This window comes from Panulirus ornatus, chromosome 57, assembly GCF_036320965.1.
Source record: "Panulirus ornatus isolate Po-2019 chromosome 57, ASM3632096v1, whole genome shotgun sequence".
Lineage (NCBI taxonomy): Eukaryota > Metazoa > Arthropoda > Malacostraca > Decapoda > Palinuridae > Panulirus > Panulirus ornatus.
The window spans coordinates 28581983-28605969 of NC_092280.1; the positions used below are offsets into that span (position 1 = coordinate 28581983).

Genomic DNA, 23987 nt, shown 5'->3' on the forward strand with positions numbered 1-23987 from the left:
GTTTAATATTTCAGGTTTGAGATATGGATTTGTTCGTTATACGTGAGGTAACGAATGTCATATCCATTGGGAATTTGTGGTTTAGAATGTTTTATTCGAAATGATTTACTGGCAGTTTTGGTTGTGTGAAAAGCCAGATTGAGGAGACTCTAAAGTGTAGACGTGTGGTGAAACTAGATTTGCTTCAGTTTCCTCTACTACCAAAATCTTTGAAACTTTGCCAACTTCTCGGCTTGGTGTTGGTACAACTGGTTAGCCAAGTCTGCTTAAAAGCAGATAGAGTACTAGTTATGAATACTTTTGCCACGAGGCAGGGCAAGCGCGTAGCGCTTACAGCATAATGAGTTTCGCCATAATGTTGTAGAGTGCATTAACCTCAGCCGTCAGGTAGAATAGTAAATTGTTTTACTCTGGGGAATAAAGTATCGTGGTAAGTGATAACGAACGGGCCAGCAACAGCAGCAGCGTTGGAACTTGGCAGTGTCAATGGATCCCGTAAAGTTGTGGTTTGTCGCTCATATAGACCCCGCCAGTCAGGCGGGCTAACCATTTATTTTTTTTCCGACTGGATGATTAGGAAGGATAGAAATGGGATAGGTGTTCGACGTGAGAATATAGATAGTCGAGAAATGGAAGTGTCTGTGTCCGGATGTATGATGTAAGTTTTGCTTTGTGTGTGTGTGTGGGGTTGATTGGTCGGTTACGAACAGTTTTGTTGTATTTATTACCCCTGGCAGCCATGGTGTGGGTTATGGTGCCTGGGTTGTTAGTTTAGGAGACCATTTCGTGGTTTGAGTATATTGATCTTGCTCAAGGGCCGCTTGATGTCTTGTGCTTAAAGGCTGTGTGCATAGTCCAGGGCTGTATACCGTCGTGTTCAAGGGTCTTGCCGTCATGACCAGCGGTCGTACCGTCGTGTTCAAGGGTCGTACCATCGTGCTGTACGTATTTACTGAAAGCGTTGTGGCGCAGTGAGCTGTTCCATGGACGGAGACACTTGTGTGTGTGTGTTGGGGAGTCGCTGTGTTGATCGCCGGGCGGCCAGACCACCTGATCAACAGGTGTTGTTGGTCGGTTGAGGTCACGGGTGACTGACCTGCCCACGTGTGTGTGTGTGTGTGTGCGTAGGTTGGGGGGGGGGGTGTGGGACGCTATAATTTGCACTCCCTTTGTCTCTCTCTCTCTCTCTCTCTCTCTCTCTCTCTCTCTCTCTCTCTCTCTCTCTCTCTCTCCTGAATGTGCTACAGAAGAACGTCTTTCGAGATGATAACTTCGTCCTTCCGATTCATCGTTTAAAGATCCCACGAGTGACAGTCGTCCTTTAGATAACCAGTCGGTCGTTGGCACGTCCGAGCGCTGGCGGCAAAAGATCCCACGACTGACAGTCGTCCTCTAGCCGACCAGTCGGTCGTTGGCACATCTGAGCGCTGGTGGTAAATAAACTCTGCGGGGTTACCTCGTATATCCAGACAATATAGTGTATGTGGTGGAGACGGATGACAGAGGGTACGTTATGGTCAGTGACTTGAGATTATCTGATGGAGGATAGTGAATAGCATCGTAAATACCTACTCTGTATAGATTTTAGAGGATGATGGTGAAACGAAAGGACCTTGTAGGGTGTAACTACGTAGGGTTGTAAGAATTAAGTTTAGCGAGTAGATGGTAGCTACTTAAAGTGAACTAATCGAGGCATTTGGAGGTTTCATGTGTCTTTGCGGATCAAATTCGCCTCCAGCAGCTGGGTGAGTCACTTGAATAGGGTTCTCCTGATACCTTCATCAAGGAATGAGGAATATGTGCAAGGATTGGTCTGAGGAGCAGGGAGGGATGAGGATGAGGGCGAGTACCAATGATAAAGACGGTCTACTCCCCTCACTCGTCAGGCGTTTTCAGCGAGTAACTGAAGGTCTTCGAGACGGTAGAATAATTTACCAGGCTGTAATGGGTTTGTGTAATGATCGGAAATTTGTGAAAAAAAATGATCTTCGGATGGTTACTGTAAAATACAGTATTCTTGCAAAAAAAAAAAAAATGGATACAAGTCTGTAACGCAGTCCTGTATTGCGCGATTGTCATAACACTCTGTTCTGACTTGCACGATTCTGTATAACACTTTTCTCTGCCGATCGGTTCTGTATAACACTGGCGAGAGGTTTGTATTTTGTATGACGTTCTGTATAACATAGTTTGTAGTAACGTGGGTTTGTGTAACGCGTTATCATTTGTGAATACTGCTATTTGTCTGTTACGGGTTGAGTGATCTAGTACACGATGTTGTCCCGTTCATGTCTATATATACACTGTTTACACACACGCAACCGATGTTCGCTAAATGAATTATTTTTTATACATAGGTTTGTGTGGGGAGGACCTGCGCATTACAGAGCTGCTTTATATTAGTGAACTAGTTTTCAATTTATGGAGCTGCTCTTAGCCATGGTACACCGTAAGGAGTGTGGTGGTGTGCAAAGAAAACGTGATATAGTATTGGTGTTTGCCTCTGTTTTTGTATCTAGATATTGTTCTACTGTCTTGGCATGTTGCTGCGTTGTATTGTTTTTTGTTAGTGTGTGTGTGTGTGTGTGTGGTACCTATTTGTGTGTTACGGGGAAGCTTACACTGCTGTTGCTCAGTCTCTTACCAGTGTGTGTGTATATATATATATATATATATATATATATATATATATATATATATATATATATATATATATATAGTGTATATATGTATATATATATATGTGTATATATATGTATGTATATATATATGTATATATATATATATATATATATATATATATATATATATATACACACACACAGTTGAAGCCAGGTGTGTATGACTTGTATTTACGTAATTACCTGAATGTTGCCTCTCCTGTCAGAGGGTTGCAGTATTTCCCAACTCCCTCTCTGCATTTGCTTCTTTTATTAAGCTTTTCTCGCACCTCCATCGCCCTGATGACGGGGTTTTGTTTTCCCTTGGCTCTCCTAGCACTTCATTTGTGCGTGATTATTGCTCCACCAACAATACGAAGGAGCAACATTGATATCTGATGACACCATCACCACAGTCTACGAAATATTTTTTACACACACACAAACTATATATATATATATATATATATATATATATATATATATATATATATATATATAGACCACCCCTAAGGGGATGATGACACCTGGGTTGTATGTGGGATGACAGCCACGCCCAGGTGTCGAACCCATGCGGGCCTAGGCCTAGGGCTAGTGTTGACTCATGGTCAGTGTGTGTGTGTGTGTGTGTGTGTAAAGAATATTTCGAGGGCTTCGTGGTAAGGGTATTTTCAGATGTCAGTGTTGCTTCTTCGTATTGTCAGTGTTAACAGAGGAGGGTGTCTGTATGTACAAGGCTGGAAGAAGTGGCAGCGATGCGGCTCTGGTATGGTCATACAGGTGGTGGTCTGTGTAGCTACTGCAGGGTAGGAAAGTGTGTATGTCAAGATGTGCTACACCAAGGCAGCCTCAGCACCCAGCCTCGCTCGCTCCTCCGAGGTGTGGTCTCAATCAGTATTGAGCTGGTCATCACCACAACTGACCTAGATTTGGACCTAACCTTGTCTTGGCCGCTCCCAGCATAGAACTATTATTAGCTACAACTGTAGGCTCAGTCCGTTTTCTTCATCACCTTCTCTGTGAATTCGTTCGTTATCGAACGTATTACATTTTCCATAGATCCTCTGTAGTCATTTTCATTCGTTTCTCCCAAATCATGTCCGACATTTCGTGCATTTAGTTATGTAAATTTACCCTTCATTTTCTTCGTTTCTCTGTGAATCATGTGTGGAGCATTTTTCCACATTTCTCTGCTAACCTTCTCTCAAAACATTTTGTTTCATGTTTCCTTCTCTTGTGTATATCCTGTTGCCGTTTTCTTCCACATTATTACTTTCTCCATGAATCGTTTTAAAGATTTTCATCCACATTATTTTGTCATTTGTATAGTCTTAAACTTTTTTCAAGCCCTCGTTTGTTGATTTGAACTAGGCGAACACATTATACGTAGTATTAAACGTGTGAATTTGTACAGAACAGTTTATTAAATAGATTGCAGCCAAAGGCTTAGAAAAAAAAAGAGAAAATCCGTACATGAGCAAATAGAAGATGACCAGCGGTTTTTTTTTTCTTTTTTTCGATGAGTGAGGTTTAAGGTTGGTAGTACTGGCTCTGGTAGGATGCGCAGCACAACAACACACAAAAACAAGCACTAGTTCACTCATGGGCGTGTCTTTATACCTATGTGAGGCGGAGGTAGCCGGACACTCCCATCCCAGGGTTCGAATCCGACCCGACCCGTGGTTTATGTACATTCCCATATGTCTGTCTACAGATTGTATGTATGTGTGTGTGTGTGTTTGTATGGGGTAAGAGGTGTTGAACGTGGACGACCTAGGCTGCAGTTTCATACTATGAAAATGACTTGGGTAAGACCTTGCAGCCGAATTTTTTAATGAACGTTATTAATTTTATACGGTAAAAATTCCTTACTAAGTTCATGGGGCGTTTTTTTTTTTTCTCACTTTGGCTGTGAAGGACGGTAGCTATAGTCTGTGTAAATTATAAAAGCAATGGCTTGAAGTATTTTGAAGTATATTACGGCAATTTCTGTGGTGTATTTGCAGTTTAACCTGTTGTACTGGATATTTTTATCCGGCGTTGAAAAGTAATGGCATTTTTTTGAAATGAAGTATTCACAAACTTTCATGACTGTTTTTTTTTTAGTTACTATTAAATTAACTTAATCACTGGCTGTGATTGAAAGTATTTTTTGAATGTATCTACCAAAGTAATTAAGTGTCCTAGCAGAATGCTTGGAGGGGCTGCAGAAAATGAGGGGTAACTTGTGTGTTCAGCACCAGATGGGGTAGCGCTAGGCTGGGGAGGCGACATTCTCCTAACCAGGCGAAGGGGTTAAGGTGAAGGCCGTTCACCTGATGGTAAATGTTAGGTGGTTATCTGTATAAACTTCGCCAAGGTGTAGTTGATGTTTGGCTGGATCATGGTGCCTGTTTGGCCTCCAAGAAGACTCGGTATATGATTTAGCAGACACTGTTCCTCCATTGTTGAAAATCTGTTCAAATCTAGTGTTAATCTGCATTGCACAATAGCGTGAAGTTAGTGTAAATCTTTCCATGTATTAGCTATGGCTATACTAACTAGATAGCTTTTACAATGTCTCTTATGTACTCTGTAATAGAACTTTATACTATTGGCAACAAATGACTTTTGTACCAGTACAAGTTCATCCCATATTAATTCTTGCATTAAAAAATGTATAAAGTGCCGGTGTAGAACGCAGGTCTTCAGGTAATAAGGTCTCTCTTGAATGCATTTTTTTTTTAATTTCTTAAACATGAAGTATTAGTGTAACACACATTAGTTGAATTGTTTCCTTTGTTTTCTTACTGGTGCTTAGGCTTGTCTTTCGGAACCATGTTAGAACTAAATATCCATTAACAATACTAGGGAAGAGGGATAACATAAGTACGAGACGAGCATTTTTGTTGTAGTTATAGAAAGGAAACGTCCGGTTAACGTTTTCTGTAACCTGTGCACAGTATGGGGTCAGGACACCCGAGCCCTGGTCTGTGTGGCAACACTCGCAGGTAGATACCATACTACCTGATGCTTTAGCTGTATAAAACGAAAACTTGTATGTATTTATATCCGAAGTAGCTGATTAATCGAGACATCTTGAATAGAGAAACTGATAGATTTGTCAAAATTATGAACGAGTCATATATATTCGAAGTTAAAACAAGATTCTTGTAGCCTAGACTATTGTAGGTTGACCAAGAATCATATTTTCAAGGTCTTGTGGGGGGGGAGGGGGGTTCATCCAGTTAAATAACACCTCATTTGTTCATTTTTGTCTTTACGGAGGTAACTGAATCATATTTGATAATGTGGGAGGAGAAACGATACAGCTTGCGTGTACAAATGATTCTGATGGCTCACCACCCCCTTCAAGGATAACTGCAACAGTAGCGCCGCCTTCGAAGGCGAGAGAGTCTTGTTTTTCCTGGGCAAACACCGAGGTGGTAGCTGCTTATGATTGGTCCGTCTCGTACGGATGTCATTGGTTGCTCCATACAGCCATACACGTGACGTCATGCTTACGTAGCTAATGTAAGCAACTTGAAGTATGGAGGTTGGTTTGAGGTATATCCAATTTACGAAGTAATTTTTTTTTGTTCCCTGTAATTACTGAGAAAGTTGGAGGTTTGTTAATAGCTTTAAGCCACAGATAAAGGTAAGGATGAGGACGACGTAGAACTGTTGATCGAATTGCCATAGTCTAACACTCATTCGTGCGACATTGTATTAAAAATTACGCCTTCCCAGTAGGAGGCCAAAGTTCGGTTCTCGACTCATCCTGTGTTCATTGGTTGAGGTGTGTAGTGGTCATCGTGGAGACTCGTGAATCATATTGGCTGGGGTTCGAATCTCCATGGACGGGGCAACGCGAGTGTTAAACCCCGTAATACACAATAAATTGTCACTTACTTTTTTATATTCACTGGACCGAACAGAAAAAAAAAATCGCTTAATCATGAATTTTGCTTTGACTGCTATTGATCCGATGGCCCTAATATTGTACCAAGATAATTTAATGGAGTAAACTGTGTTTAAAAGTTGAGTATAGCGAGGCTGGGAGGGGGGGGGGTGACTCTGCCGCTTTTATCGTATGTTGCAGAGACCGTGGTGGGTGGACGAGCTCTGGGGAGGCGAGCGATGGGTTAGGGGAAGTCGTGCGGGAGGAAGGCAGGGAGCGTACTTGACGACAGGGTGACGTAAACCATACTGACAATGACGTCACCGGCGCTTGTTGCTGCCTTCCTGGTGAGAATCTCTCTCTCTCTCTCTCTCTCTCTCTCTCTCTCTCTCTCTCTCCATGCCGGCGAGGCGGTCCGCTTTGTGTTGGGGGGGGGGGGGAAGTTCCCTGTACGAGTGTCTTTCATTAGGCAAGCTCCAGTCTTGTTAAAAGTCTGACTCTCTAAACTTTGCTTAAACATTCGTGAACATTTTCGTTACGATAAGACGCAGACGAGGAGGGTAGATCACATACACCCACGAAATAAGTCTTGGGTTCAGCTTCAAGAAGCCGTATTCTCCCGGTCTTGCGCCTCCTCGCACCCCAGCCCAACTCAGGTGTACAGGCCAGGTAATTCCCCGATTCCCAAGACGAGCCGGGATCTCTTTGGGGGGGAAACTCCGGTAGAATCCCACGTTTCCCTGAAATAACCTCAGGTTTTGCCTTGACCACATCCCTCTTGCTGTTAATCAAGTCGGAAATAATACAGCATGTCGCTTATCTCAGAAAAATGCCTTTTAAATTCTTTAACTTTATATTTTTTTCCTCTTGAGTGACGTACTTTTGATAGTATGATTACGCTGTGCTGTTCAAAAAAGATACGGCATGTAATTCCGCTTTGTAATTATCATGGGTGTGGTGTTCACTAAGATTCTAAAGCTCCGTGGTAGACGTCAGAGTCTTGAGTAAATCCCGACAAAATTGGAATGTTTGGTCTTTTTTTTTTTTGAAATTGTGGTTGAGTGGGAAGGGAAGGGTTTGGACCGTGGAGGGTACAGCCGAGAAATTTCAGAATGTTAGTCATATCTTCGTACAAATTTAGATGATTATTCGAATGTACGTATAAAAAGTGGTACGAGTTATCCACATCAGGTTTAACTGCTTATGCATCAGGAGACGACCGACAGTTATAATCACGTTTGGAATAGATAATTGTTTGGGGGGTTAGCCTATTACACTACAGTTACACACAGGGTGCGGCTGTGCCGGTGAAGGCACACTTGGGGACGGACCAGTGGCATTTACATGACCATCTGTGTCGATTCTACCGAAGTGTTCCTGAAATCCCCAGTGTTCGAGGGTGGTTTTTTTTTTTTTACCCCCATTGTTGGGGATTTCTTTAAGTTGCATGCCTCGTGTAACCACCGTAAGTGGTCGGACCCATGGACGTGTGGTGTTGGAAGAATTCTTCGAAATGACGCAACTGAATTTTTACCCATGAAGCCTTCCTTGTCGCTTGTAAAACGTTGTTTCATGTTAGGGAGGTGCTGTTTATTCATTGTTAATGCGAGTCTCGAGTGGTTGGGTCGCGGTTATTACTCTTTAATTACCATGACTTGTGAACCCCCGGGCCATGGGTGATGTATGGTAGGGAAAATGGGAGGAAGGTGTCATGGCTGCTCCGTGTGTCGTGTTGTCAACAAAGACGGGATGGCGGCCGCAAAAACCTTGACATCATCTCCTGCTGGTGTTTGGCCCCGTCAGAGGCGGAGTGTGAAGGTAGTGAGAATCTCGTTCACATTAAACTTTCATCTTCGATTCATGTCGGGGAAATAGTTAAGACTTGCGTTTGAAAGAAAAAAAATGCCCGAAATAGAATCGGCTACACGCAACGGTGAGAGGAGCGGCATTGATGGCTTATCTTGATCGTGAGCATGAGAGACCACATTGCTTGCTTGCTGTCGGTTGATTCTCTTTTGTTTTTGTTGCACTGGCTAGGTGTATGCCTCGGACGGGACCTTGGGTTTATGACGGCCCGTTCTCCGACTGCCCTTCAAGCAGTCACGCCCGTTGTAGGAGGAAGTGCACGGTAGTTAGACGTGCGTTGCCTTTGGGCTTTATTTTTTTCGGTCATTGATCATCACTTCTGGGTGAATGACGGATGAGTCTTCATGTCATTAAATCCAAGAACCAGCATACATGAAGTATTTAAGTCCTACGGTACGCGCTATGGCTCGAATCATTTATGATAATTTATAGATCCAACTTATTTGCGTACAAGCGCGCTGACGATTTTTCCTCATTGCTTTATTTTTTGTTTCCTGATGTGTGGTTGTGGAAAAGTGATTAGTTTCTCTTGTACAGGCTAAGAACGAGGATTGGAATCTCTGCTCCATAAGACCAGGTATTTAGGTATCTTCAAGATTTCCTTGATAGTATAAAAGACGAAGAGAACAGGAACGTGCAAAAAAAAAAGTAGTATTATTAATTTGATAGTCGGGCTCGAAGTGGTTGAATTTTAGCCTCGAGGTTCGATTTTCAATATACTGAAGAGTTACGAATGTTTTCAGAGAGGTTTCTTATGGAAGAATTTATATGTATTTTTACGTGCTTGGAGTATATACGTAGATAAGCTTGACTGCGATAGTGCCTTCATTTGAACTGTTTAATTAAAAGGTTTTGAGTGTCGTGAACGATCGCCAATGAAATTAGATCTTAAAGCTATAGAACTCTATCTATAGTTCCTAAAGCTATATCTTGATGCATAGATCTACTCGGTACACATCGTACAAATGAAGCAAAGGCCCAGTTAGCTCATAAATTACCTACCGTTCACTTGCCTACAAATTACGAGTTTGTGCATTTCATCAATAAACTTCAGTTATACATATCAAGGTGATCCACGTACAGCTCGATGGCTTGATACGGTATAGAAAATAACCTGTTTTCAGTTACGTTCGCCCAGACAGACTTTAATTACGTGGGTGTGTGAGTCTCCTTCCGCCTCCCTAACAGCTTCAACTATCTCTTGACCCCAATTGATGGTCGTTCGACAGAGGTCGTGTGAAACCTACTCGTTTTCCCATAAGCTTGTTGTTACCTTGCCGTTAAGGTCCTGCTATGGTAGAATCCTCTTGTCACGATTCAGCTTTACAGATCCCTAATTCAAGAGCCGCGCGACGGTTATATGGGCTTTGCATTTGGTGGCGTTCGAAAGTCGTCCGCTATAAAAGGTGTTGGATGTTTACGTCATGTGTGCCCAGGATGACGTTGTGCGCGGCGTTCTCTTGACTTCCACTTAACCCGGTTCCTCTGCGCGTTGGTAAATATACTTTGGAGAAACTGCGAATCGAAAACGAAAATAAGGGTTATCGAGGTCGACAGTGTTAGAGGCCTCTAAGTCGAGTAGTCATTTTTTTCTTGCGTTACACACACACACATATATATATATATATATATATATATATATATATATATATATATATATATATATATATACATATATATAATCAGTTTTTGCAACTATATTTAGCCTTAGGTAAATGGAAAATTAGTACTAAAGTGGTTCGTACTTTCATCTTATAAGATGCTATACAAACTTTCGTTGATGTTAACCTTGGTAAACTTTTAGCTGTGATGGTAGTTTTGGGAAAGTTTAGAGCAGTGCATTGTTTCAGATGGTGTGCAATGTTCAGCAAAGGCCATATGCTAGTTTTCATATTCCAGAATGCACTGCACAACGAAATACAAGAGTGAACGATTACCCTGACTACTGAAGTTTTAGGCCATAAGTTACCACTTTCCATGGAACTCCGGGGTGTAGCGAGTAGCGTTGCATACTGAGGCTCGTTCACAGGCCGCCTAGGGGTCTGGTCCACTCGGTTCGAATCCTAATCGTGGCAGCCAGTCCACGGTTAACCCAGCTGTTCATCCTCTCTTAAGGAACTAGTGGATGAAATGGGTACCTAGCTTCATAATGGCATTGTTTCCCGTAAAGCGTTCGTCTGTCATTTCCCATGTAGCTATATATATATATATATATATATATATATATATATATATATATATATATATATATATATATATATATATTAGAGAAAGGGAGAATGAAGTAGTTTGTCCAAGACGCCTCATACAAAGGTACGGATGACTGTTCTTCCGTATCGTCTAATTTCGTGTATAATTTACCATCGCTCGACTTGGGAGGGAGTGTCAGCAGTAGCTCGAAATATCTTATTGAGTCACACAGGATATCCTCTATCCTGTATACAGCGTACTAACCCAAGGTCAAAGTAAACATGTCCATCCCCTTTGGTAGGACTTGAATCCCAAGATACTGTTAATCCTCTGGTAAGTCTTGATGTAAAGGATGCGTCTTCATCTCTCGATTGACAATAGAAGTACTTTAATCAGCTAGAGGTCCTATATAATGACTCCTATTGCATACATAGGACCGATCTTTCCCTGTGTTTGTGGCTCTGACGTAGACGGGACGCGTTGTGACGTGGCGCCCCCTGATAGGCTTAGTGTTGAGGTCGCCTCCCATGGGCGGGGAGGCGACAGCTCTCTCCCTCTCTCATGCCTGAGACAGGTCGTCTCAGAGCGCGTCGAGCACCTCTCTTGCTCACACGGGTTTTCCTTCACTTGTGAGTTGTGTTTATCTGTTGCCCTTTTTTTTTTTTTCATGAAAGTTTCTGGTCGAATGGAGTTAAGAAATGGAAAAAGAACTCCAAGCTGTGAATAGTGTTTGTATGAAAGTGGTTACATTCTGTACGTACCTCATCAAACGTTCATTATTGTGAAAAGTTTTGGAAAAAATGTATTCTGTTCTGAGAGTTATTTAGTAGTCATAAGTAGATGGGAGATAACAAACGTCTTGTGGTAGCGACTGTGGTGAGTTATTGCCGCAAGTCTTCGGGATCAACACGTGAAATGTAGTGTATTGGTGAATAAGTAACTTGATCACATTTATAAACCATTTAAGGATTTTTTCCTTTTTGCGCACCATATTAAAGAACCAGTGTGTCATTACATTCGTGTATTAAAGGAAACCATAAACATTTTTTGTTTGGGGTTCCTGTATGCATTTAAACCAGTGGACTGATATGATGTAAGTAAACTCTGGTACAGCAAGTCGTCCAAACAAATTCATATGATAGACCCTTTTCCTTAAATCTCTTTTTATTTGATTATTCGGTAACCATTAGGCAAGAGGTAATCATCATTAGTAATAGTGTTTTTATTATATATATATATAGATTTTCCTGTGCAACATTTGTATGCGGTTAAGTTCCGAAGTTGTATGTAATGGTTTTTATTAATTTTACTGCGATTGTTTCAATAATTTTGTTGTAGTAATTTGTGAAAATTGTTCTGAAGCATCATTTTTGCGTTAATGATAATGCTTGGATTGGTTCGATTTCGGTTGTAGTTTGTCTATACTTTTGTACTCCTCTAACCCTGGGCAATTTAGTTATACTTTATTTATTGTGCATTACAGGAAACTTTTCTGACATGGCGTAAAGTTTCCCAGAGTAAGACTTCATCAGAAATGTCTAGATTTTAACTGCGTCATTGTTTTGTCGTAATTTGTCTGGGACTGCAAGGTAAGGCGTTTGCTGTATGAGGAAGCTTGCGGTAAGGTTTGGTGTTTGCTGTGTGAGGAAGCCTACTACAAGGTTTGGTGTATGCTCGATGAGGAAGCCTTCTACAAGGTTTGATGTTTGTTTGATGAAGTCTTGTATTACAAGGGTGTGGTTAACTGGACAGGAAAAGGCCGAAGTGACTCTTGAGAAGGAAAACAGTTGCAGCCACAGCAGACTTTTCACTTTCATGATACTGCTTATTGTTGAAACTTAATGGCGACATCATGAATGAATAGATTAGCGATTGTTTGGGCTATTGCATCTACACACAAAACCTGCAGGGTACAGTGAATTTTTAATATTTGATAGAGTAAGAGGACGTCTCCATTAAACAAATGATTAGGTATGTCCAGGAATTGTGTACATGACTTGCATTTGCTTTGTGTGGACGAAATGCAGCTTGATTTATGGTCAACAGGCGCTGAGAAAGATGGTTGCGACTTTGGTCATCTTTTTGCTCTACCTGTTACAGGATGACTCTCGCGGCATAGCATGTCATATGCCAAGTTTGGAGTATATATATATATATATATATATATATATATATATATATATATATATATATATATATTAATCGTAATCAAGTAGGTGAGGTGTCGGTCTGAACATGACTTGTGGAATAAAGTTGGTTTCGCACCAAACCTTCCTGATTCGACTTGACCATTGTTTAAATGGTGGGGAGTTGGCGGAACGGAAGACAAAATTATAACCTTGAGCTTGTATACGCAGTTCTGTTAATGTTTCTTCCATATACTTTTCCTGTGCAGGGTATCCTTGAGGTGTGAGCTTTCTCATCGTTGAATGAGCATATATTTATACGTAACTGTTTAATAGTCCTGTAAACATTAACTCGTTTGAAACTAGGATATGAAAATATAGCAGCCAACATATCCACAGGCTGTATAATCGGTCCTTTTCATTGTATTGATAGGAAAGTCTTAATATGGTCGAAGTCCTTGTGATGTACTTTATCATGGTGCGAAGAGTTAAATGCTGAAGCAGTTTATTTTCGTTTGTTTGCAGGTTGTAAGGTAGGCAGCGGTGGGCAGCATGGGTCGGGGCGTGGAGATGACGGGCTGCGGCAAGTGTGTCCGTTTCCTCATGTTCGGCGCCAACTTCATCATCTGGGTAGGTGGATGTCTGGTTCCTTGATCTTTTAGGACAATGTGTTACATTAACAGTGAATAGACATACTTTTTGCATTTCTCCCTACGTAATGGTTCGGAGTAGTGCGATGAGAGTTTAAGGTTGATTTGAAAGTTAGGTATTAAGATTTTGCAATTTCAAATGTTCACTTTTCATTTAAGTTCAAAGGAATGCCTATTTCAAAATGCTCAAGGTATTATGTGCTAGACTGCAAAACATTGATACCCCCCCAAAAAAATACTTATACATATTCTCTTATTGATGTTCATCGTATCTTGGCTTGGCAGCTGGCAAGCATAGCAATACTGGTGCTGGGAATATGGACAGTTGTAGATCGTCCTTACCTGGAACAGCTCCTGGGGAATGACATGTACATGACTGCAGCGTACATTCTCATTGCCACTGGCTGTATCATCTTTTTCGTCTCCTTCCTCGGATGTTTCGGCGCTCTCAAGGAGGTCAAATGCATGCTTCTTATGGTAAGAGTGCAGGACTGGTCTTCAAATTAGTTAATATTTTGTAAAGAATGCAGTTTGAATGAACAAGGCATTGTTTGGATTGTTCACTGCACCTAGGTACAAATCCTAATGGGATTTTGAATTGGAAATCTTGTGCTATAGATATCAAAACGCACATGTGATCATACCTTTGATATTTTGGATATCATTCTTGATAACTTTGGTTAAAATAGCAATTACTTTGGTGACCTTTTCTAAATCATCCTATACCGTATGTGGCCTCAATGATCATTAAGCTCAGAATTCGCAATAATCCATTTACCATATTCCTCTTTTTACAGTACTTCATTATTGTCCTGCTGCTCTTCATTATCTTGTTGATCGGTGGAATCTTGGGTTACGTGTTCAGGGATAAAGCTGAAACCACTGTGAATCATGCCATGATGAGTGCCATGAAAGAGTACGAGATAGATTCTACAGAACCAGTCACCAAAGCTTGGGATGAAACTCAGCAGGCTGTAAGTCGGGGACTCGTTGTTTTATGCTAACATATTTTCACGTTATTGGCAATTGTAACTGCACAAAAGGCATTTATTGCTTTTCGTAATGTATTGTCCCTATAATTTATTAATCCAGGTTGTTGGATGCATGTCATAGTTCATTTCAGATGTATTATCTTCTCGCATGGTGTACGTACTGAACGTTTAATTAGTACGAACGTTTACATGTTCTCTTGCATTTCCTTGATGTCTTTAAGAGGTAGTACGCTAAGCAACACGAAAAGTAGAATTAGTATGCTGGGTATATTCTGTATTAGAAACTTTGACGTTTTTCTCGGCGAGATTATCTGTTTTTCATCTGCTTTAGAGATGCACGTGGGAAACTGTGTGTGCTGCCTTTCACAGTAATGGGAGTAATATAATGGCGTAGTAGTCCTTAATACCTATTGTTTTTGTGGATTTCCAGATGGTAAATATCATTGCAAAGTGATCTAATTACTATTGGAAGTCTGACAATTTTATTTTTTCATTTCTACAGGATGCAACTTTTACGTTAAATGTTTGCAGCCCATAATGACCTTCCTCTTAGGTCGCTAGCTGTCAAACCCAACAAACTGACAATGCACTGGGCAAAAGTGTATTATTTGTGGCCGTCTAGGATTATTTTAAAAACGATGCAGATGGAATAGATTTAAGCTTCTTTGGTGTTTATCGACCGAGTTAAAAAAGGTGGAAAGATGAGGAGAGGGAATTCTCTACAGTTTTGCTGTTACAGGAAAGGGGAGATATAATTTGCCATTCCTTGAGAAGTTTGTTTTCACACGGGAGCAGCAGTTAGGAAGTGCCATAAGTGTGCCTTAGGACTTAAGGAAAATGAGTTACCCCAACTATGTGAACAGTACTTGGTCAAACTATGAGTCTATTAGTATGAAATAGCTACTCCAGAGCAGACTGGGATATTCATTGTATGGTTTCCAGAATAGTGAAGGATACGGCTATGTCCATTGTTATTGCAGAGATGAAATGTAGGATTAGGAAATTTAAAAGGAGGAACTAAAAAGATTTGGGAACACTGATAGGATTTACATTTTTTTTTGCACTTCATTTTTTTCCAGGTTGCCGTTTTCCCCATTATTTGTAGGAATAAAGAAAATTGTGATTGCTTTTTGGGCACATTACTGATTAGACAGTGGCATCATGCTTGTAAAGGGAAGCAGAACAGTATCAAATTTATATGAATTTTTCCTGATTCTTGTCTTTGGCCACATCATTTTCATTAAGGGGTTTGTCTTCTACACAATGTTTTGCAAAAACTTTTACACAATATTTGCTATTCATCGTAGAATAGTGCGTGTATCAGTTTCTCTGAACCTTCTCATTAGCTTGCAGTTGTTGCTTCTTTAACATTTTATAGTTTTGAGTTCTTGAGTGTTTTCTAGCATTACTAGCTGCAGGTACGATGCTGCACAGAATGTTTAACTTCTAAAGCAAATGATTACATATTTTCAAATATTTTTTTCAGATGAAATGCTGTGCCATTAACAATCAGACAGAATGGGCAAGATACAACAGTGAATTTTCTTCCTCTAGTATCCAGATTCCCAAATCATGCTGCAAGATAAATGATGAGACAGGAAAGGTAGGTTGTACCTTTGATTATAATGCTGGTATTTGGGTTATAACTAAACATGAAATGTAAGTCATTTAAGGCACTTATAACTAATAATTTGATATGAATATAACTACTGCATCACGATTAATACAATACCTTTTACCATAGTTTTGTGCATTGTGGTGTAACTAAAAAAAAGAAATTAAATGGATTTTTTTTTTAGGTTAATATTAATTGGTAGGTAACATAAATTCTATTGTTGATACTGTTAAGGGATTTTTGTAATGGGGTTGCTCATTTTGCAATAAAGAAGGTATGAACCAATGGTCTGAAGTAAATGTGGGATTGAATCAAGGCTGCTTGTTGCCATAATCTTATGTTTTCTGTGGATGGGGCACAAATTCATTGTAGTGAAATAATTGTGCAATACCAAACCATGATGAAACAAAGTGGTAGTTACCACAGTTGTATGCAGATAATTTTATTGTATTGGAGGAGTTGGTGGAATGGTGCGTTGGTTTGCTAAAGCAGGATGCCTGTTTTTGAGATGTTTCATTATTCATTGTTTGAATGGTTGGAAAATTCCAAACGCCTTTAGATATTTTGAAAAGAATCCGGAAAGGCTGGAATTGAGGGTAGCCTTTCATAGGAAAAGAACTGGTGGTGCACTGAAATGGCTCGTGAATGGAAGGAATTTGAGCATTGAACAAGAAGTTTGCATGGAGTTCATGTAACTGCCATGATTGATGGATGTTGAACATTTTATCAGAAGGTAGGGCAGGTAAAGAATAAGAGCAGTTTATAATTATGAGGATAGGGTAAAAGATGAAGATGAGTTTGTGGAATGAAAAAAGAAAAATGCATTTATGAAAGTGTTTGAAATTGATTTGGTAATTTAGTGTATTAAGGTACATGGAGATGAATAGATGCATTGACAAAATTTGGGTCAGAGATTCAGAGATAGTGGAGGCAAAGATGGTTGTAGATTTCTCATTGCATGCATTGGAATCCCTTTAGTGTGTGATGGTGTGGATAACTTTGCTTTTTCTTGAAACCTCAGATTTGTGTACCGAGTGAAAAAGTAAGAATTCCAGGGTTCATATAGAAGTTCATGTCCACATACATTAGACATGGTTGAGGATGTGCATGTGAGTAAAGCTATATGCACGAAATCCATCTGAAAGAAATTATTTGTTACAGGTATACAGATGGCTAAATATTTTTTTCTCGCATACACTGGGAATTTGCTCTTTGAATCTGACCATCTCTCCATGGTACACTTCTCCACATACCTTCATCTGTACTACCACATGTTTTTTTTTTTTAAACTATTCGCCATTTCCCGCATTAGCGAGGTAGCGCTAAGAACAGAGGACTGGGCCTTTTTTGGAATATCCTCACCTGGCCCCCCTCTGTTCCTTCTTTTGGAAAATTTAAAAAAAAAAAAAATGTATCTTCAGTATATCATTTGTGTGTTCTAATGGCCATGCACTGTGTAAGATACTTTAATTGTATACCAAACGTTATCTTCAAATAACATTTTCTATCCTTTCTCCTCTGTCTCATCTGTTTCAGCTACACTGTAAAACTATTTGGCAATTATTGTTTCACATCAAGAGTAGGAACAAGCATTCGATGAAGCATTATACATACACTTGCAAGTTTTCCTATTTGGTAGAGCTTTAGGTACCCCTCCATCTCCGTCATAACTGTACTGTAGTCCAGTTTTTGAAAAAATTTGCCCTTATCCAAAGTGTTACTTTATGCTTTTACTCTTTAAACCATTTACTTATTTTTCATAGTGCATTTCTCATCATACTTAGATCTTTTGTATGAAACAGGAATTTAAGATTTAAACTTCATTTTTCAGGCATTTGAATGTCAGAGGGCTCCAACATCAAGCAATTCATATACTGATGGCTGTTTCTCTAAAGCTACAGAGTTTGTGGAGGATCATGCACTCATCATTGGTGGTGTTGGCATTGCAGTTGCAGTCATCATGGTAAGAATGATAATGGGAATGAACAAGAAAGGCATTAAGAAACTCTGAGCTTTAAGGTTACTTGGTCATTGTGCAAACTGATGCAAAGCTTTTATTTGATGTGCATATTTTTATTTCCCATGGGATGGCCAAGAAATTCACTTTAGTACTTAGCATGCATTATTTTTTGTCTCGTGTGATGTTCATATTCGTCATATTTTGTAGAACTTAAGTCTTCATGATACACATCCAGAACAACATTGTGTAAGTTTTGTAGGTGCCGATAAGATTTTGATCATACTTTCAAGAAATGTTCCTTTAATTCATGGATAATGTGCAGGGATGATTGTGAGTTGCATAATGGCACTATCAACATCTTGCTTCTTTTTTCAGTGATGTAGATTTTGTTTAGCAAAGTGTTATCTTCATCAGATTTGAGGATTCATTTCATTAGTCTCTTTCAAAGATGGAACTAAAGGGTATATCCCTACTCAGATTAATGTGTATCCTTTACTTACTGTTACTTTGCCAAGTTTATTAAACTTGTTGGGTGACACTACTTGCAAATTTTGTTTCTGGCTCTGAAGAATCTTTTTTTTTTTTTTATGTTGTATTCATCTGCCACACTTACCTTTTAAGTAGTTAACATTGTTAAAACTTTTATTTCTTCAAACTGCCCAAGATCTTTTAATTTTGTTGATCCTTGGGTTGCTCAGGCATCAGCATGCATAAGCACTTTATACTACCTTTAATGAAGCTTTAGTATAGCAAATTGTAGTGCCTGATAAAAATTGTAAAGGCTTTCCAATTACCATTGATTTACCATACATATTTAGGCATCTCCTTACAGCATTACAGAATAACTTTAAAGGTGCACATATGTAGGTACTCAAAAGTCGTGTACTAGAAAATTTCTCCATTGTCGGAGTAAAACTGCAGCTTTTGAAGTTTTTCTCTTGCCTGTGGATCTTTAGAAAATGAGAACTTTGGTATGGCATATAGTTCATTAAGAGGTTTTAGTAAAGGATAAAATTGGCTGTTAAATGCAAATCAAAATGCCTTTTAAAACTAAACTTGAAATTTCTTTTACAGGTACTTGGATTGGTATTCTCCATCGTCCTCTTCAAGCTGATTAATTAATTTGCATCACAGGGTGGAAATGTTGGAGCACAGCTTGAATCTCCCGATTTGATTAAAAACATCTTGCCTGCAAGTTAGGAATCCTTATTTTTGTATTCGTTTGTATTTCTCCTCCTATCAGAGTAGTCAATGCAGAATATTCCTCGGATTGTAGTTGACAATCTCCTTGCTTCCAAGTACTGAAGACCTATCTGGAACAATTCGTAGTCGAATCCATTTTGCCTTTGATTTATAATGAAGTGGCCAGCCATTTGCTAGCACTGAAGACTAGTGAAAATCTTTTCATCTTTCCCATTGTATGTACTTTAGCCCTCTTGAGTGTAAATGTGAGTTTCTTGCTACTTTACGTAATTCCACTTTGTGTGAGCAATCCATGGGTTACCAATTTTTATGTAATATTGAGATTGAGCAATCCCCCTCTAGCTATGTCAAGTAGATATATCTACCACTTTGACTAAGAACTAGAACGAGATGATCTAAACCCATTAACACATGGAAAGGAAACCAGCGAGTGAAAATTATGGGGCAAGGATGTTTATGAAAATTGTAGAGTAGAATTCCAACTCTATATAATTTAATAGTCTAATGAATTCTCCTTAATGCATTGATGTTAATACTGTAGTGCCAGCTTTGCGTATAAAGGAATCAAGGCTGTATGTAAAAGGTGAAGCATCCAGCAATTAATTAGCATGGTATTTACTAGAGTGGTTGAATGTCACTGAATTGTTACTAGAAGGAAGTCCCATAAAAGTGATTCAGGGAAAGTGTTTTTCTTTTATGTGAAACATGGTGAGAATGGCCATAAATCTTGAATTTATTCTAAGCTTCTTCCATTAGATTTTTTGTTTTAAGGTTTGCTGTTTTCACATATAGAAGGTTCATTTTCAAAAAAAATTGCTGTACTCTGTATTCCTGTAATAAAAGTAAACTGCTTTTCAGCAGTTGTCCATTTTGCACAGAAGAATTACTCTCCCAGTACAGAAAACTTTATGAAGATTGAAGTTCTTTATGCTGTTTTTCCATTTGCATAACATTCCTCATCTTGTTTGGCTGTTTTTTAGGTGGCCTCCTGGAACATGAGCAGTCATCATAATTACATTTTCCTGTAACATTAGTCCATTTTTCTTTTATTTAAACTAAGTATATGGTTTACCGAAATAGTTTTACTAAATCCCAGAAGCAATTTGTGCACCTTTACCTAGCTCCAAACCTGCTGTATCCTATGATCATTACTTTGTTACATTTCAAACTGCTTTTCCTTAGATTTTCAGTTTTCTCTGCCCTATAAACTGTTTAAGCCCTTTCCACATTTCCTTTAAACTTTAGTGTTTATTTTGAAGTTCTCAAGGGGTGTGGTTGGTGTTATAACAAGTTCATGAAACTAGGGGCATTACATAGAATAGAATATACTGAAAATGTCTGGCAACTTATAAAGAATTTCGTGTTTGTGCCATTTTTTTTTTTTAGCTTTGGTTGTTTGATTACTTAGGATTATAACATTTATTGTTCGATAAATTTCCCATTTTTTTCTAGTATTTGGTGGAATATTTCCTGCTTGTAATCTTTCCTAGCATTGACATGGGAGAAGTAATGAATAGGTTAACTTTTCTGTTATTGATAACTCTCACTCGTTTGACTACAAATTATTTACATGTTCGTTAATTTTTTTTTTTTATTTGCTGAGGAATTTGAATTTTCAAATATTTTTGTTGGAAACAAATGGTGGCTCCTTTTCACTTAATGACTGGGAAGACAAGTATGCTTGATTCATCATGTGGTTAGAGCATTACTGTTTGGTCAACACTATGGAATTTATCAGAAACTGAAATGGTTGGAAGGCTGGAAGTGCTTTCCATGTTTGAGTGTGGGAACTTTTTTTTTTTTTTTTTAAATTTTTACTCATGACAGTAGAACTATGTATGTTTGTATATCTTTGATTTTGGTTACCAAAAAAGGTCTTTTTAGTTAAAATCATTAATTCTTAAATTTTTGGACTAATACTTTACTAGAGTGACATGCCATTTATAAAGTTGAGCACATTCTTTTATTTGTCTTCTAGAATTTGCATGCTTAGTTTCTTCTGAGTAATGTTAAGAAAACTTGTAACAAACAATTTTTGTCAGTTTGCATTTAGTCTTGATCAATTGCTTATAGACTGACAGCACCAGCTGTTTTAAATGAAGTCATTTCAGTTTGTTAGGGTTCAAGAACTATTTAACGGGGAAAGATGGTTTATTGGTCTTCTGTATATTGTTCAAGCGTACAAAAAGTGACCACCTGATGCATTTAAAGCTGGAGGCCATAAAGTAAATCATAGAAGGTTACTCACTACAGTATATATAAAAAAAAGCATGCTTGATAGGCTTATTCAGAATTTGTATATAAAGTAAACGTCTGGTTTAATAGAATGTGGAAGATAACTTTTCACTATGATGAATTGCAGTCATATAATGTGGAAGATAACCTTTCACTATGATGAACTGCAGTCATATTGCATGAAAGATATCTGTATCCACTGATAGCACAAGCAAGTTTTTTGACAAAATGGATTAAAGATTTAGTGCAGGAAGATCAAACCTGTAAACCTTTCAGTGACATTAAATCTAATGCATAGGTCAAATCTACTTTCAACAAGCTTTATGTGGAGGTCGACAAACACGAAGTTGATTCTGGGCTATTTTCCAACCTCCAAAACTGGTACCTCGCATTGCTTTAACTGTGACCTATGGATTCCAAAGTGTTACTTTAAATCCTTAGGTGCGTGTAGTTGGCTTTGTGCAAATTGTTACAAAAGTACAAAATATGGCAGTGTAGGACAGCAACACTTTAAACATTTATGTACAACCAGAAGTGGTAATGGTTTTGCTTTAGACTCCTCATTCTTGACTTGAACAATTTGGTTTTAACATCAGTCTTGTGGGGCTGGTGGGATCTGTGTTTGTGCTTAAGCAGTAACCCAGAAGACCCTTGTCCATTTTGCAACTTTGGAAACAAATAATACAGTATAAGTTTGACTTTTTGCATCCCGAATTCTGCTTTGTGGAATTATACTTTGTTTACTGAAGGCACTGCAAAGTTGTGCTTCATTCTGTAAATGTTCTACACACTGTTTGTGTGTGCAGTCAGTCTTGTGATATGTGGGAGACATTGGCACAATTGTTTTGATTCGGTGTATGAGATTTTTAGACTAAGGATAGTATGTAAATTCTCTGTTGGAGATGGTTGCTTTCAGCGAGATGAAACTGAAGCACATTTGGTAGGTATGTGGTGAATTTTGAAAATGATGTGCTCTCTGTAGGGAAAAAAGTTGTGTAATCACATCAGTCAAAAATTAAGAGCAGTATACATCGTAAAACATTATACTAGGACTGTTTGTAGTACTTTTTTATTTCATAATTTCTTGGTACCAAGCATTAAAATGGTTCCTTTTTTTTTATTCTCTTTGAAGTTGTGATTTCACAGAATTGTGTACACGAGCACAGTTTTATATGTATAGTTGTCGGAAGATTTTTTTTTTAAGTTCAGGCCAAATCATCATAGAACAAGGCAATTATATTTCATAGATGTGGATCATCTGTACAGGAATGCACTTTTTGGGTAATTTTCAGGACTGGGGTACAACTTTTTTCTTGTGTATACTGTGCAGAATTTACCTTTTTGGGAAAGTATTTTTTCTCGTATATCAGCAGTTCTGTGAAGTTGTGATGTACACAACTTTTGAGCTGCATGAGTGCATGTGCACCTTCCCTTGTTCAGCAACTGTGGTTTCAGTTTGTTCATACTCTTAATATCATAGATGTTAGGGAGATAATGAAGTGGAAGCCCACATCAAAGGCAGAACCTTGGTGGTAGAATCATTAGCTGAAGATACCAGTTCAATAATCTCTGAAGCCTGTTCCCTTCCTCAAATGAGTGCCTATGATATTCTCAATTACCTAAAACACTAAATTTTCTTTTTCATAGCAGATTCACATATAGCAGAAGTAATGTTTGAATAGTTATTTTGGAACTTTTTCCTGGTCTTATCCCAAAGCATGAAATGCACTCTCAAATAAAAATCTTGATACTTTTACGTTCAAGCTGATTTCAGTTTGTGTAATTTACATTTTTTGTTCCAGTTTTATGGAATGTCCCATTGCATAATTTATCTTAGGGATACTGAACAGAAACTGCTTGTATTACAACTGGTTAGCCTTACCTGTCTTAAATAAATGGTTTGTGGAATCTTGTTCGAAATATTGATAAATTGGCAGGTGAGGGTTTCTGGTATGAGGTGTGCTTGGATGGCACAAAGAAAACCCAGAACCTTGGAAGATGTTTAATTCAAAATTTTCTTTATGGAATTGCAGTCTTTCCAGGTTAATGAATTTTTTTTGAGACTCTCTAGTTAAGACAGCTATTGAGGTTTTCTGGTAATGTACAGGCCAAAGCTTAGAATAGTAAATTTTTCTTTTGCTTTAAGTGGTTGCCAAGTGTAATTTTGCAGTTGTTTTAGGACTGTATAATGCATTCCGATCAGATCTGGGATGTTTGTAACCCAAACATTTTTTAGTGGATCAGGTACTCTTGTAGGCTCTGAAAATAATATTGACATTGTCCAAAGATTTAAGTATTAATTGTATTAATAAAATTCTTACTATTTTTCATAAATACCTTTGAATAGTCTGCATTTACAAAGCAGTTGTGCCTTTTAATGTCAAATGAGATTATATTTTCACTTGTGTAAAAACTGTGCGCCATTAGTCACATGTAATATATACAAAAATAAATATTTCGACATTTATTTTTCTGTAAAGGACCCTTTGTAATCCTTTATTGCACTCTTGCCCACATTGAGCATGGGGTGCACAATAAATTGCTGCTGATTGCAACAAAGTTGAAGAAAGTCGGTGTTGATTAAATTTTTTGTGCATGAATGCCACATTC

At 38.6% G+C, this 23987-nt stretch overlaps 1 protein-coding gene across 3 annotated transcripts in view; it reads left to right on the plus strand.

The window, feature by feature from the left end:
* The window catches only part of LOC139766364 (CD151 antigen-like), a 65452-nt gene extending 41608 nt beyond the window's left edge, over positions 1-23844 (plus strand). For 2 of the 3 annotated variants that reach the window (XM_071694896.1, XM_071694898.1), the window contains exons 2-7: positions 13248-13352; positions 13658-13849; positions 14170-14346; positions 15851-15967; positions 17811-17942; positions 19014-23844. In XM_071694896.1, the coding sequence (XP_071550997.1) occupies positions 13275-13352; positions 13658-13849; positions 14170-14346; positions 15851-15967; positions 17811-17942; positions 19014-19061 (744 nt within the window). In that variant the 5' untranslated portion in view covers positions 13248-13274 and the 3' untranslated portion in view covers positions 19062-23844. Of the gene's footprint in view, positions 1-11162; positions 11226-13247; positions 13353-13657; positions 13850-14169; positions 14347-15850; positions 15968-17810; positions 17943-19013 lie in introns of those variants that run through there. The other variant, XM_071694897.1, reaches the window with a different exon arrangement.
* Positions 23845-23987: the final 143 nt, after the last annotated feature.